A 14,421-nucleotide genomic window follows, 5' to 3' on the forward strand; every position below is an offset into this window, starting at 1 on the left:
CAGAGAATATATTAGCGGAGACTGAAATAAATTTTGAGATTCAAGGATGTTTGAAACTATGGGGAAGGATGATTTATTTTTTTGTGTTTTGTGTGTGTGTGTATTCACCCTTTCACCAGCTTAACATTTCAGACATGTTTCTTAAGAGCCTGCCAGTGTTTACATTGCATCTAGACACTATTAATTCGCTTCCCCAACAGTAAAGTCGCTTGTCCTTGTCCACTCTGTACACACATGTATTCATATTATACGTTGCAAGCTTTAGTCTCCCTCACACTCCTTTTACACCCACAAACACACTACCAGGGCGGATCTACTATGAAACTAATGAAACTTAAAGCCACTTTATTCCACATTGCTTAAAAACTTTGGGTCTACTGTATGAGAGGAATTTTTAAAAAATAAAAATAATATAGTGTAATTCAATACAAAATAATAGTTGAAATAAAAATTAAAAGATTATGAAAGTATCATGTAGGCCTAACTGTTGTAGGCCTAGCTGTTGCTGGTTACGAAGGTGACCCCATAACAGTTAAAGTTTCAGGGCCCCAAAAATGTAGGTTCGCTACTGACTTAACTCAGACTCTCTCCCCTTAATTACCACCATTCTCTCTCAATCCGCCTTCACCTCACCTCCCATTCGTATCTCCATCTTTCCCCGTCCCTTTATCCACTTCCTTTCTCTCCTTCTCCCATCCCAATGAGGTTTCTCCCTCCTACCTGGACGGAGACGAGGGAGCAGGTGATGATGACTTGACTCTTCGGACTGATGAAGCCAGGTCTGCGTGCTGACCTGGACGCTGAGTCGAAGATGCGAGAGATTCTGTTAGTCTTAGTCAGCAGCGCTCCGTAGATCATGGAGAAGCCGAACCCAACTCCGAACCTGTGGTGGAGACAGTGTTGGTGAGAGTGCTGATGAAAGTGTTCTAGACAAAGTTATTCAGAGTGAAGGCGGTGTTGGTGAGAGTGGTGGTGAGTCTGTTGTTGAATTTCACAAACTGTTTCATAGACGTGAAAACAAAGATTCTATCTTGCTTGAATCAACCGTAAATTAATACTGAATCAATGAATTTTGGTGCGGGTTAATACCTAGTCTGACGTATAGGTGTGAGATATTAGTGGGCCGAAATATCTAGCATATTTTTGCGGTGTGACGCTGAGACTTGTTATTTTTTTGCCTGTAAGGTACCCCAATGCGCAAAATTTATTCCGTGAGGGAATGTGTGTGTGTGTATGTGTGTATGTGTGTATGTGTGTGTGTGTGTGTGTGTGTGTGTGTGTGTGTGTGTGTGTGTGTGTGTGAGTGTGTGTGTGAGTGTGTGACAGAGAGAGTCAAGACAGAGGGAATGAAGAATACAACTAACACTGTGGCCACAACAGTTCACCAAAAATTTGCACTTATTTACTGGGTCCTAGCCCATTACCAGGTCACTGCTAACTCACAGCTGTGACTTGACAATAGTTTAAGAGTGGGTGGAGGCAAGTGATTTTTATGACTTGACGTGCTGTTGGAGTGTCAGCAAGGTTACATTTATGGAGGAATTTAGAGGAAACCGGCCATCCAGACTTGAGTCCTGGAGTTGGGAATTACAGTGCCTGCACACTGAAGGAGGGATGGAGATATTGCAGTATGGAGGCGCATCTGAGCTGCGATGTTAACACGCTTCTGGCAAGACAGTGATCGTGTGAGTGATGGCGAAAGTTTCTTCTTTTTTGGGTCACCCTACCTCCGTGAGAGAAGATTGACGTGTTGAAAAAAATGAACGAATATTTCATTGTAAGATGGAATCTCCTAAAATCGTATAATAAATAATGGTCTCTTATTTTTCTTACAATCTGTATTTTGCTTCCCCAGTTAGCATGTTGTAAGTCATAATGCGAGTGAAGTGCTTTCAGTGATGAGGGAATCAACAATGATCAAGAAATAAAGTTCATTTCCATAAGTCTGCTCTAGTGTCTTTAGGATGGCAAACATTTCAGTTTGTAACGTACAAGACCAGTTGTTAATTCTAACGCCTAACTCAACATAGTTGAAGAGATGAAGCTTGCCAGTAGAATCTTGTTTATATCCATCAGCTTAAGTAATTGTGATATTTTCGTACTATCACTTAAGCGAGAAATCTCTTCTTGAGAAGTTGCCTTTGTAAGTTATTTAAGAAAGGGATTACCTGTGATAAGCTTCTTGGAAGAGTCTAAGTAGCCTAGCATGAAGTAAATGCAGCTTCCGTGGAGGGGTGAAATGCTCTTGTTTCTATAATGACAGTTCATGAAGGTTATGAAGTTTAATATACGTAGTTACTTGTTTTATTTATACCCTTGGATCTGTGTACAGAATATTTTTAGACATTTAGCAAGATTCATCGTTGCAGAGTCTGGTTCTTTTCTCAACATTCTAATATCAAGAAGAGCGTTATGTTCAATTTATCTAACTAACACTAAGAATATCGAGCTTGTTCATCATATTAAGCGCCTTCGTAGTTTCAGAGCAACGAAGAATAATTCGGAGAGTTTCGTTGCACTTTCGCTCCAAAGGTCGAAGAAATTGTAAATTAGCTAATATTCACATAGGTGTAGCGTAGTCATTTGAGGATCTGATATAGGCTATGAACATTATTCTCTACTTACAGTAGCACCATATTTGGGGTTGAACTCGAGATTTAGCCTGTCTGAATTTATTTAGTCGTAGCATAGTGGATTTCCTGAAGGGTGTATCTGTACCCAGATATCGATCATTGATGGTAGCTGACTAGTTAACTTTTCATAGATATATAAATAGAGCATGTAGTTTACTTGTTAAAATCTTAGCATTAGATGCTGATGTAAGGAGTCCTAGTCGTTTACATATTTGAACCGTAATGAGAATAGTGCTACATTATGCTCTGTTGAACTGATCATGATATCATCAGCGTAGCTTTTAGCTGTATGTTTGGGTGAGGTGGGCGGAGCATTTACAAGTACGCTGATAATACAATAAATAAGAGACGTAGGAACAACTCCGTGGTGTGCCTAGGGACATTTACTTCTAAAACCTTGGCTGACAGAATTCAAATTCAAAGTTTATTCTCTATAAGGATTACAATGTTGAATTTACAGAATTTGGTTATTGTGTGGTTTACATGTAGTTAAATAATGATTACAGAGTGTACCACTAGAACGCCTAGCATGGCTAGGCATTTCGGGCAGACTTGGTTTAATTTATTTTAAAATATTACAAATTATGAGGTAAGTTGGTATTATGGCTAAGTGACTAAATACAGTTTGTGAGTTTAGCAATGTGAATGCTTTTGTTTTGGCACAGTACATAGTTTCAGTATTGGAGTATCATAGGATTCATTATTTTAAGATTGAGATTAATATTTCTGTTTATGGTCAAATGGGTGAGTGAGTGTAAGTGTGAACCACCAGGTGGTATTCGTGTAGTTAGTTGATGGGGTGTATCAGGGAGATAAGATGTTTTCTAATGGTAGTTTTGAAGGTGATTAATGTGTCTGCAGTTCTAGAGTTCTCAGGTAGGGTGTTCCAGATTTTAGGGCCTTTGACATACATTGAATTTTTGTAAAGGTTTAGTCGGACACGGGGAATGTCGTAGAGATGTTTGTGTCTGGTGTTATGCCTGTGGGTTCTGTCAACTATCAAGAAAGCGTTTTAGGTCAAGGTTGATATTGGAGTTTAAGGTCCTGTAGATGTAGATTGCACAGTAGTAAGTGTGGATGTACTGAACAGGGAGTAAGTTTAGATCTATGAAGAGTGGGGGGGGGGTGTTGCCAGGGATGGGATTTAGTGATTATTCTTACTGCAGCTTTTTGTTGGGTTGTTATTGGCTTTAGGTGTGTTGCTGCAGTTGATCCCCAAGCACAAATAGCATAGGTGAGGTATGGATAAATAAGTGAGTGGTATAGTGTGAGAAGGGCATTTTGCGGCACGTAGTATCGTATCTTGGAGAGGATCCCAACCGTTTTAGATACTTTTTTGGTTATGTGTTGGATATGGGTGCTGAAATTCAGGTTGTTGTCAAGGTATGGGCCTAGGAATTTGCCCTCATTATGTCTGGTAATTAGATTATTATTATTATAATCAAAAAGAAGCGCTAAGCCACAAGGGCTATACAGCGCTGCAGGGTAGGGAAGGAAGCAAGGGAATTGGATGGCAGAAGGGAGGGGGGATGATCAGCAGGTTACAGAAAACAGCGGGGCAGGGGATAGTACGGGGGTAGAGGGTAGCAAGAGATACAAGTAGAAAGGGCTGAAAGTATCAGAATTTGTGAAGTAAGTCAGTCGTTGTCAAAAAGTCAATGAGAGAGTCCGGATGAAAGGTGGGTCCATCAGCGAGAAGGGAAGGTAAAGAGAGAGCAGCGGGGCGAAGACGACGACAGAGGTAAATTCTGCGTGCTCGTTGATAAAGTGGGCAGTCCAACAGAATGTGGCTGACTGATAATGGAGCTTGGCAATTCTCACAGAGAGGAGCAAGACGCCTCTCCATGAGATATCCATGAGTAAGACGAGTATGGCCAATGCGAAGACGGGAGAGAGTAGTCTCCCAACCTCGACACTGGTGATAAGAAGACGGCCAGTAACCTATACTCGGTTTAATAGACTGAAGTTTGTTGCCGAGCATAGTAGACCAACGTTGTTGCCAACGGGTGTGAAGGTGGGAAGATATTACAGCAAAATAGTCCGTACATGGAATACCTCTATAAGAAACTGGTAGGTCATGTACTGCTGACCGCGCAGCAGTGTCTGCCTGTTCATTGCCCTGTACGTCAACATGACCAGGGACCCAACAAAAAACAATATCTTTATGCTTAGTAAAGATGCGGCGTAGCCAAAGTTGGATACGGAGGACTAAGGGGTGAGGTGTATCAAATTTTTGTATAGCCTGTAAAGCACTAAGGGAGTCTGAGACAACCACAAATGATGACACAGGCATAGATGCAATACGGATAAGTGCTGTAAGGATGGCATATAATTCAGCAGTAAAAATACTAGCTGAAGATAGTAAATGCCCTTGTACGACGCTGTCCGGAAACACTGCTGCGAATCCTACGCCGTCAGAAGACTTAGAGCCATCTGTGTACACAGCAGTGGCATGAGAATGGGAATGGAAGTGATCAAGAAAAAGAGAGCGGGAAGCCACCGTAGGCAGTTGAGCTTTCGAGCAAGGGAGTGAGAAAGAACAGACCCGAACAGCTGGAACTTCCCAGGGGGGTAGGGAAAAGTGAGATGCTACATGAACATATAAAGGTGGTAACTGAAGGGAAGACAAGAGTGAATGTAGGCGAAGAGAAAAGGGACGGAGCAAACAGGGGCGGCGAACGAATAAAGAATGTCTACTAATATCGGTGACGATTCTATAAATGGAAGGATTGTGTAGATCGTGAGAGCGTACATAGTAGCGAAGGCAATGGGCATCACGGCGATCAGACAAGGATGGAACATTCGCTTCTGCATAGAGGCTCTCAACAGGGGAAGAGCGAAAAGCACCAAGGCACAAACGTAAACCTTGGTGATGGATAGAGTTAAGGCTAGAGAGAGTAGCAGGAGAGGCCGCGGAATAAATCTGGTCACCATAATCGAGTTTCGATAAAACGAGGGCTGAATGTAGGCGAAGCAGAGTTCGACGATCAGCTCCCCAGGAAAGATGAGCAAGGGTTTTAAGAAGGTTTAGCCGGCTGTGACAAATTGCCTTCAGAGAGGTTATGTGAGGTTTCCAGGATAACCGACGGTCAAAGAGAAGGCCTAGAAACCTGACTGTATCACGTTCGGGGATACGGGAGCCATAGAGGTACAAAGGATGATCGGAGATAACAGAGCGTCTAGTGAAAGTAATTTGGTGAGTTTTGGTACTTGAAAATTTAAACCCATGCGTGGTGGCCCAAGTGGAAACACGGTCGACCGCATGCTGGAGAGAAACTGCAATAAGATGACAGTCAGCGCCTGCACAAGCAATAGCGAAGTCATCAACATAGAGTGATGACCAAACATTGGGTGGAAGAACAGAGGCCAAATCATTTATAGCAAGGAGAAAAAGTGTTGTGCTTAGAACACATCCCTGAGGGACACCTTCAGCTTGGACGAAGTCCGGGGAAAGAACATTATTGACTCGAACACGGAAATGTCTGTCAGTTAAAAAGTTCTTAAGGAAGGATGGTAGATTGCCTCGGAGGCCTAAGGAATGGGCCTGGGCCAAAATATTATACCTCCAAGTTGTGTCATATGCCTTCTCAAGGTCAAAAAATATGGCAATAACTGAGTGATTATTCGCAAAGGCATTACGAACATACGTATCCAAGCGAAGTAAGGGGTCTATGGTAGAACGACCCTTACGAAAGCCATATTGACTAGCGGAGAGACTGTTGTGTGTCTCTAAATACCACATTAAACGTCGATTTACGAGACGTTCCATCACTTTGCAAACTGCACTAGTAAGAGCGATGGGGCGATAGTGGGAGGCATCATGTCCAGTAGTACCCGGTTTGCGGAAAGGAAGAACAATGGCAGATTTCCACAGCTGGGGAAGAACTCCTTGTGCCCAAATAAGATTGAAGAGGTGTAAGAGGACTACAAGGGCTGACCGATGTAAATGTTGTAACATACGAATATGAATGTCGTCAGGCCCAGCTGCCGATGATCGGCAAGCTGAGAGCGTTGCCTCCAGTTCTTGAAGTGTAAAAGGCACATTATACTGTTCTTCTCTGAGAGAAGAAAAGTCCAAGGGCACTAACTCTCTGGCAGACTTTGAGGAAAGAAACGAGGGGCATAGATGGAGCCCTCGGGAAATACGGACCAGATGTGTGCCAAGTTCAATGGCAACGTCGAGAGGGTTTGCTACATCAACACCAGCGACCCGTAGAACAGGAGCTGGGTCAGGAGAGTATTTACCACTCAATTTCCTCACTTTTTTCCAGACTGCACTCATAGAAGAAGCAGAGGTGATGGTGGAAACATAGTCTCGCCAACAAGTGCGTTTAGCTTCACGGATGACACGGCGAGCGATCGCACGCTTCTGCTTAAAATCAAGAAGTCTCTCAGCGGTTCTATTGTACCGGTACCTGCCCCATGCAGCACGCTTCAAACGTACTGCACGAGCACAAGCGGGAGACCACCAAGGCACGCACTTCTGAGAATGCCTGCCTGAGGTTTGGGGTATAGAATGAGAAGCTGCGGTATAAACTGACGTCGAGAAGATGTGTAGGAGCTCATCAATGGAGGATGAAGAAGGAACCTCACTAAAAGCAGTGAGGTGTGAGTAAAGATCCCAATTTGCCCGATCAAACTGCCAGCGAGGGCTACGGAAAGGTGGTGAATAGGAAGGAGAAGTAAGAATGATCGGAAAATGATCGCTGTCATGTAAGTCTGGTAGAACAGACCAGGTGAAGTCTAGTGCAGTGGAGGAAGAGCAGACTGATAGATCGATGCAAGAGAGAGTATGAGTACGAGGATCAAAATGGGTGGGAGTACCCGTATTTAAAACATGGAGGGGGTGAGAGGCAAGAAAAGCCTCCAACTGAATGCCACGTGAGTCACAATGAGACCCCCCCCAGAGGAAATGGTGGGCATTAAAATCACCAAGTAACAGAAGTGGTGGTGGTAAGGATGAAACAAGAAAGGCAAAGTCTGGGATAGAAAATGCTCGAGAAGGAGAGAGATATAAAGAACATATTGTAAACCACTTATTCAAGTGGATACGGGCTGCAGTGTAATGCAGCGATGTATGGACAAATAGTTGACAGTACGGAATATCATTGCGTAGAAGAAGGGCACTTTCATTAAAGGTCCCATCTGAGAAAGGATCCGAAGAATACAATAAATTATAGCCTGAGATAGGTTGGAAAACAGCCGAGTTTAATTTTGGTTCTTGTAAGCAAGCACCAACAGGGGAAAACCTGGAAAGCAACATCTGAAGCTCACCCCGATTACCCCTGAGGCCGCGGATATTCCACTGTAAATAGGCCATGATTGGCGATGAAGAAAATATCAGGAATCTGTAGGTAAAGGCACCTACGGACTAGAGGGGTTAGAAAAGTCAACGTGTGGTGGCATTGGAAGATGTTCAAGTAGCGAAGGAACGGAGCGTTGCGAAGAATGGGGTTGTGAAGATGGAGGAGAGGGAAGAGAAGGAACAGGAAGTGAATCAGTGTCCATTGAAGGTTTAGTCTCTGCAATATATTCTGAAATGGCTTCAAGTGTTTCTGAATTCAAAGATGTATGGGAGACCATATTGGAGATAGGAGGAGGAGGGTGAGTAAAGATTGGGACAGTAATGGACTGTACCAAAGTAGAGGGGGAGGGAAAAGTGTAAGGGACTGGAGATGAAGTGTGGGGGGGGACAGAAGAGGCAGAAACCTGGGAGGTGACAGAAGAGGGAGAAACTTGGGAGGGGACGGGGGTGGAAGGCATAGTACGAGGAGGAGGGTGAATCTCCACACTTGTAATAGAGCCAGAGAGAGGGGAAGAACTAGGTACAGAGACTGGAAAGGTAAAGTGTGGAGGCGGAAGAAGGGAAGGAAGGGGCAAAGAAGATTTGAGCAATGTGGATTTTTTGGACTTCTGAGTAGAGGGGCGATTGGTATTAGGTGTCGTACGAGGTCTTGTCGATACTGGGGCTTGTGAGGAAGGACGCGAAGATGTGAGAACAGACTGAGTTGTAGTCGGGACGTCAGAGCCAAGGACAGCAAAAGGATTAGATGCCGTAGTGGCTATGGGAGGGGTAACAACAGAGGAGGCTGCAGAAGATGGGACCCCAGAAGTGGGGGGACGTTTGGAAACACGAGAATAAGAAACACGGGGTAGTCTCCCTTGGAGGCGGAGATGAGTAACTGCCATAGCATAAGGGAGACCTTCTGCCTCTTTGAGGCAACGGATTTCACGTTCATTTAAGTAGACCTGGCAACGGCGGGAGTACGAAGGGTGAGCTTCATTACAATTAAGGCAAGATGGAGGTTGACTGCAAGATGTATTAGAATGGTTGTCGGCACCACAGACTGGGCATTCGGCCATAGATCTGCAATATTTCGCTGGGTGACCAAAACGCCAGCAATTTCTACATTGTTGCGGTGTAGGTATCACCTTTCGAACTTGTAACCGATGTCCCGCGACATATACAGAGGACGGGAGTTCTCGGCTGTCAAAAGTTAAACGAGCCACATTGCAAGGGTAACGTCTCCGCCCCCGGGCAGGAAGGACATAAGTGTCTACTTTGAGGATTGGGAGATCCTGGAGTTCCAGCTGTTCAAAAATGTCATTGCCACATGACTGGAAATTCTGTTGGACTATCGTATGGGGCAGAATGACAGTACCACTACAAGAATTGAGAGAAAGATGTTTTTCAATAGTGATAGGAGTAGTATCGATATTCGAAAGGAGAGAAAGATCATGAGCTTGGGTAGCATTCTGGACAGTGACGATGCGCGTACCGCTCTTGAGAGCGTGAAATGAAATATCTCTGCCAACATGACGCAGGAGCGCTTTGGCAATACTATGGTCAGAAAGGTAGGCAGAAGAAGAAGTTGGTCTTAAAGTAAAGAATTTAGTCCATTGTGTGGTCCGAAACTGAGCGTGGAGAGGGAGTGCTTGACGTGTCGGTCGTTTCCGAGTAGAATGGGAAGGTAACGACGGAGCATCATCAGGAGATTGACGTTGGCGTTTAGGAGTAGGACCGGAATTGGTCCGGCATGAAATGGGTGGGCGATTCGAAAATTGCCGTACCGTAGAGGGAGAAGCCGGAAGCATAGTCAAAGGAGAGCGGAGTTCAGACAAATCGAAGGAGTCAGTCGAAGCCCCGGTACCTGAAGCGGGTGAGGAAACAGCACCAGCAAGAGGTACAGGGGCATCAGGAGTGTCCGAAGAGTGGTCTAAACACAAGGCAGGGTCAGAATGGGGTGCGGTATCAAGAAGGGGCCCGGGGGTAGTGGTTTCATGGACTAGGGCTGCCATGGTTAGGTTACTCCTTTGCTTTTTGTTTTTAAGAAAAAAAAAGAAAGAAGAAAAGAAAATAAAAACAAAAAAAAGAATAAAAAAAGGGGGGAGCGGGGAGGAATAGTTCCCAGGAGGAATGAAAGGGCCGGAAATCTCCCTCCGCGCCCAAGAGGACTCGACACCGCTAGTAGCGCAGATGCAGCATGGAACCCGTGCCATACCCTACCCTTCATGCCAGTAAACCAGCAATCCGGGATAGCAACCTCACATCTGCCGAGCTACCTCGGTGGACAAAAGAGAGGGCGGCCGGATATCCGCCACAAAGCATACCTCCTTCAGCCACCACCCCCGGAATCCGAAAGGTGGCTTCCAGAGATACACCCGTCGCCCAAAAGACACCCAAAGCTACTCCGGGATACCGGAGAGGGATCGGGACATCCCTAGGCAATCCAGATTCCACGGCAAACTACGCCACCGCCAAGAAACCTCAACGGAATGGGATCGACCCCGGTGTCCTTTCCCCTACCTAGGAACTAGCGCGCCTGTGGGAGAAATCACGAAGGCTAAAAAGAGGAAGGGCAAAAGGGAGGGGTGAGGAGGAGGAGGAGGAATGGAAAAAGGGGAGGATGGGGAGGATGGGATAGGGGAGGGGAGAATGGGGGGTAATTAGGTTCGGTCTGAGGAAGAAGACCGACAGGGCTAATTCCTCAGACCAAGAGCCTCTTCACCACGCCAAGGAGCCCCCCTTGAAGAGGTCTGGTAATTAGAGTGTTGTCGATCTTAATGTTAATTTGTGCATCTCCTGCTCTGCTACCAAACATAATATAGAAGGTTCTCTATTGGATAAGTAACATTCATCAGAATAGGCTAACACTGATAAAATAATTTGTTCATGTAAGATAACAGTTCTATTTTCGTGATCAAATGGTTTTAACTCAAGGAAAGCAAAGATAGCAAGATATATTGAGTAATAAAAATGATAATGTAACTCTGCACGCTTTTTTTCAATCATACAACAATAGACATGAGGTGTGAATTGGTATCAGATTCTCTAAGAGAATTATTCTTTCAAATAATTCCAAAAATCAACTAGTCAGCGAAACTGACCAAAATATATCACCTAAGGATCAGGAAATATAGGTCTATTATACCAAGAATTATAATGTAAGGACACATTCACTAAGATTTTGCAGTACTAAGAGCTATCAGAGACGCCTTAAAGTTCTGATGATGCCCAAAATTATACCATCTTAACCAGAGGCTCCTGATCCACCTTTAATGCAATATTCACCTAACTCAAAAAAGGGGCGAAAACTCTTAATAATATTTTGGCTCATGAAATCAATTTCAGTCTTCTTTTAGAAGCACTTGTTAGAGTTGTTCTAATGGGAAATGGGAGATTCCCTGGATGTTGTGACCCAGTTATTAATGAGGTCATTAGTCTTTTCATGAGGATAGATTTGACTAGACTATGAAGGAAAAGATCTGTTTAAAACGTTAACGAATTGTTCCTGTTCCCAGTGATTAAGCTCCCGTTTCCACTTGCGTTTGTTTGTAGTTTGGATGTGTGTTTAGTAAGTCTGGAGTTGCACACTCACATGCTTTAGTAATTATAGATACGAGTATTTATTTACGTGATTGTGGAACATTATTGTACTTATGACAGTGGAAAGATACTCATGACAACATTTCGGTCCGATTTGGGCCATTAACTAGTCAGTGTGTTAATAGCTGGACCGAAACGTCGTTATAAATTTGTTTCCCTTATATGTGGGTTATTTGTGTATTGTTCCAGGCACGAGACAGTGCCTTTTTATCTATAGATTGATTAACATCTAAAGATGAAGGTTTGCAACCTATCTATTTCATTGATCAATGAACAAAGTTTGAATAACATCAACTACATCATTAGTTCTGTGTATGCCAGAAGTCACACACCTTCTACAGCATTATATCGTTTGTAAGTTATTTGTATAGTCTATGTGAAGAATATTTTGGGGGATTTCGTTCTATGATTACTGGAAATAAGATAGAGACTGAAAGAATAGTTGAGTTGCAGCTCCTGGCCCAGTCTCTTACCATGCAATTATTTACACTGACCAGTGGTTGAGACCATCACCCAGCATCACCAGTGATGGAGAACATCTCAACCAAGCATCAGTGGAGAACATTATCTCCAAGCATTACTGATGGAGAACAACACTATCTTCATGCATTACTGATGGAGAACAGCACTGTCTCCACCAAGCATCACCAGTAAGAGAACATCATTACGGTGTGCTAGTGAGCACACGAGATAAATTCGGATGCTGCTGTGATGTAATCCTCACCTCATCTTAAGCACATTGCGAGTGTCATCTGCTTTTGGGGGACTTCCCACCGAGTCAATATTTTCCTTGTGAAATTGGATGCAGTCAATAGGTCACCGAATTCGCTTTGACGAAGATTTTTTTATGGGGATGAGAAGAGATTTTCAAAATATTGAAGAGGATTTGGCGAGATATTTCCTGGAATTTGGTGACGAGTTATCCATAGATGGAAATTATTTGGCGAGAGATGTTTAAGATTATATATTTAATTTTTAAAATTAACATATCGGCCTTCTCCCACCAAGGCAGGGTGGCCCGGAAAAGAAAAACTTTCACCATCATTCACTCCATCGCTGTCTTGCCAGAAGTGCGCTTACACTACAGTTATAAAACTAACATTAACACCCCTCCTTCAGAGTGCAGACACTGTACTTCCCATCTCCAGGACTCGAGTCCGGCCTGCTGGTTTCTCTGAATCCCTTCATAAGAACATAAGAAAGGAGGCACACTGCAGGAGGCCTGTTGGCCCATACTAGGCAGGTCCTTTACAATTCATCCCACTAACAAAACATTTGCCCAACCCAATTTTCAATGCCACCCAAGAAATAAGCTCTGATGTGAAAGTCCCACTCAAATCCAACCCCTCCCACTCATGTACTTATCCAACCTAAATTTGAAACTACCCAAAGTCCCAGCCTCAATAACCCAACTAGGTAGACTGTTCCACTCATCAACTACCCTATTTCCAAACCAATACTTTCCTATGTCCTTTCTAAATCTAAACTTATCTAATTTAAATCCATTACTGCGGGTTCTCTCTTGGAGAGACATCCTCAAGACCTTATTAATATCCCCTTTATTAATACCTATCTTCCACTTATACACTTCGATCAAGTCTCCCCTCATTCTTCGTCTAACAAGTGAATGTAACTTAAGAGTCTTCAATCTTTCTTCATAAGGAAGATTTCTAATGCTATGTATTAATTTAGTCATCCTACGCTGAATGTTTTCTAACGAATTTATGTCCATTCTGTAATATGGAGACCAGAACTGAGCTGCATAAACTAGGTGAGGCCTTACTAATGATGTATAAAGCTGCAGTATGACCTCTGGACTTCTGTTGCTTACACTTCTTGATATAAATCCCAGTAATCTATTTGCCTTATTACGTACGCTTAGGCATTGCTGTCTTGGTTTAAGGTTGCTGCTCACCATAACCCCCAAGTCCTTTTCGCAATCTGTATGGCTAAGTTCTACATCATTTAACTTATAAGTACTAGGGTTATGGGCACTCCCAAGCTTCAGAACCTTGCATTTATCTACATTGAACTGCATCTGCCACTTTTCTGACCAAGAACAGAGTTTGTTTAAATCCTCCTGAAGTTCCATAACATCTACGTTTGAATCAATTATCCTACCTATCTTTGTGTCATCGGCGAATTTGCTCATATCACTAGTAATTCCCTCATCAAGATCATTGATATATATTATAAACAACAACGGGCCCAAGACTGATCCCTGTGGAACGCCACTTGTTACAGATCCCCACTCGGATTTAACCCCATTTATGGACACACTCTGCTTCCTGTCAGTGAGCCATGACTCGATCCACGAGAGCACTTTTCCCCCAATGCCATGAGCTGCCACTTTCTTTAACAGTCTATGGTGCGGAACTCTATCAAAAGACTTACTAAAATCTAAGTAAATAATATCAAATTCTTTATCGTGGTCAACAGCCTCAAAAGCTTTACTGAAGAAAGTTAATAAATTAGTTAGACAAGACCGGCCTCTTGTGAATCCATGCTGAGTATCATTAATCAAGCTATGCTTATCGAGATGGCTTCTTATAATCTCAGCTATAATTGACTAGTAATTTGCCTACAATTGAGGTCAGGCTTATTGGGCGGTAATTTGACGGTAACGACTTGTCCCCTGTTTTAAAAATAGGAATTACATTAGCCATCTTCCACATATCAGACACTACACCTGTTTGAAGAGATAAATTAAAAATATTAGTTAATGGTTCACAGAGTTCCATTTTGCATTCCTTAAGAACCCTTGAAAAAACCTCATCAGGACCCGGCGACTTATTTTGCTTCAGTCTGTCTATCTGCTTCACAACCATTTCACTAGTGACTGTGATGTTACATAATTTATCCTCTTCTAGCCCACTATAAAAATTAATTACTGGAATATTG

At 43.3% G+C, this 14,421-nt stretch overlaps 1 protein-coding gene across 1 annotated transcript in view; it reads right to left on the reverse strand.

Moving 5' to 3' along the window:
• mGluR (metabotropic Glutamate Receptor) overlaps nucleotides 1-14,421 on the reverse strand; it is a 555,546-nt gene that overhangs the window by 20,484 nt on the left and 520,641 nt on the right. The window contains exon 9 of the mRNA XM_070094390.1: nucleotides 721-883. Coding sequence (XP_069950491.1) covers nucleotides 721-883 — 163 coding nt within the window. The remainder of the gene's footprint in view (nucleotides 1-720; nucleotides 884-14,421) is intronic.

The sequence above is a fragment of the Cherax quadricarinatus genome, chromosome 45 (genome assembly GCF_038502225.1).
Source record: "Cherax quadricarinatus isolate ZL_2023a chromosome 45, ASM3850222v1, whole genome shotgun sequence".
NCBI lineage: Eukaryota > Metazoa > Arthropoda > Malacostraca > Decapoda > Parastacidae > Cherax > Cherax quadricarinatus.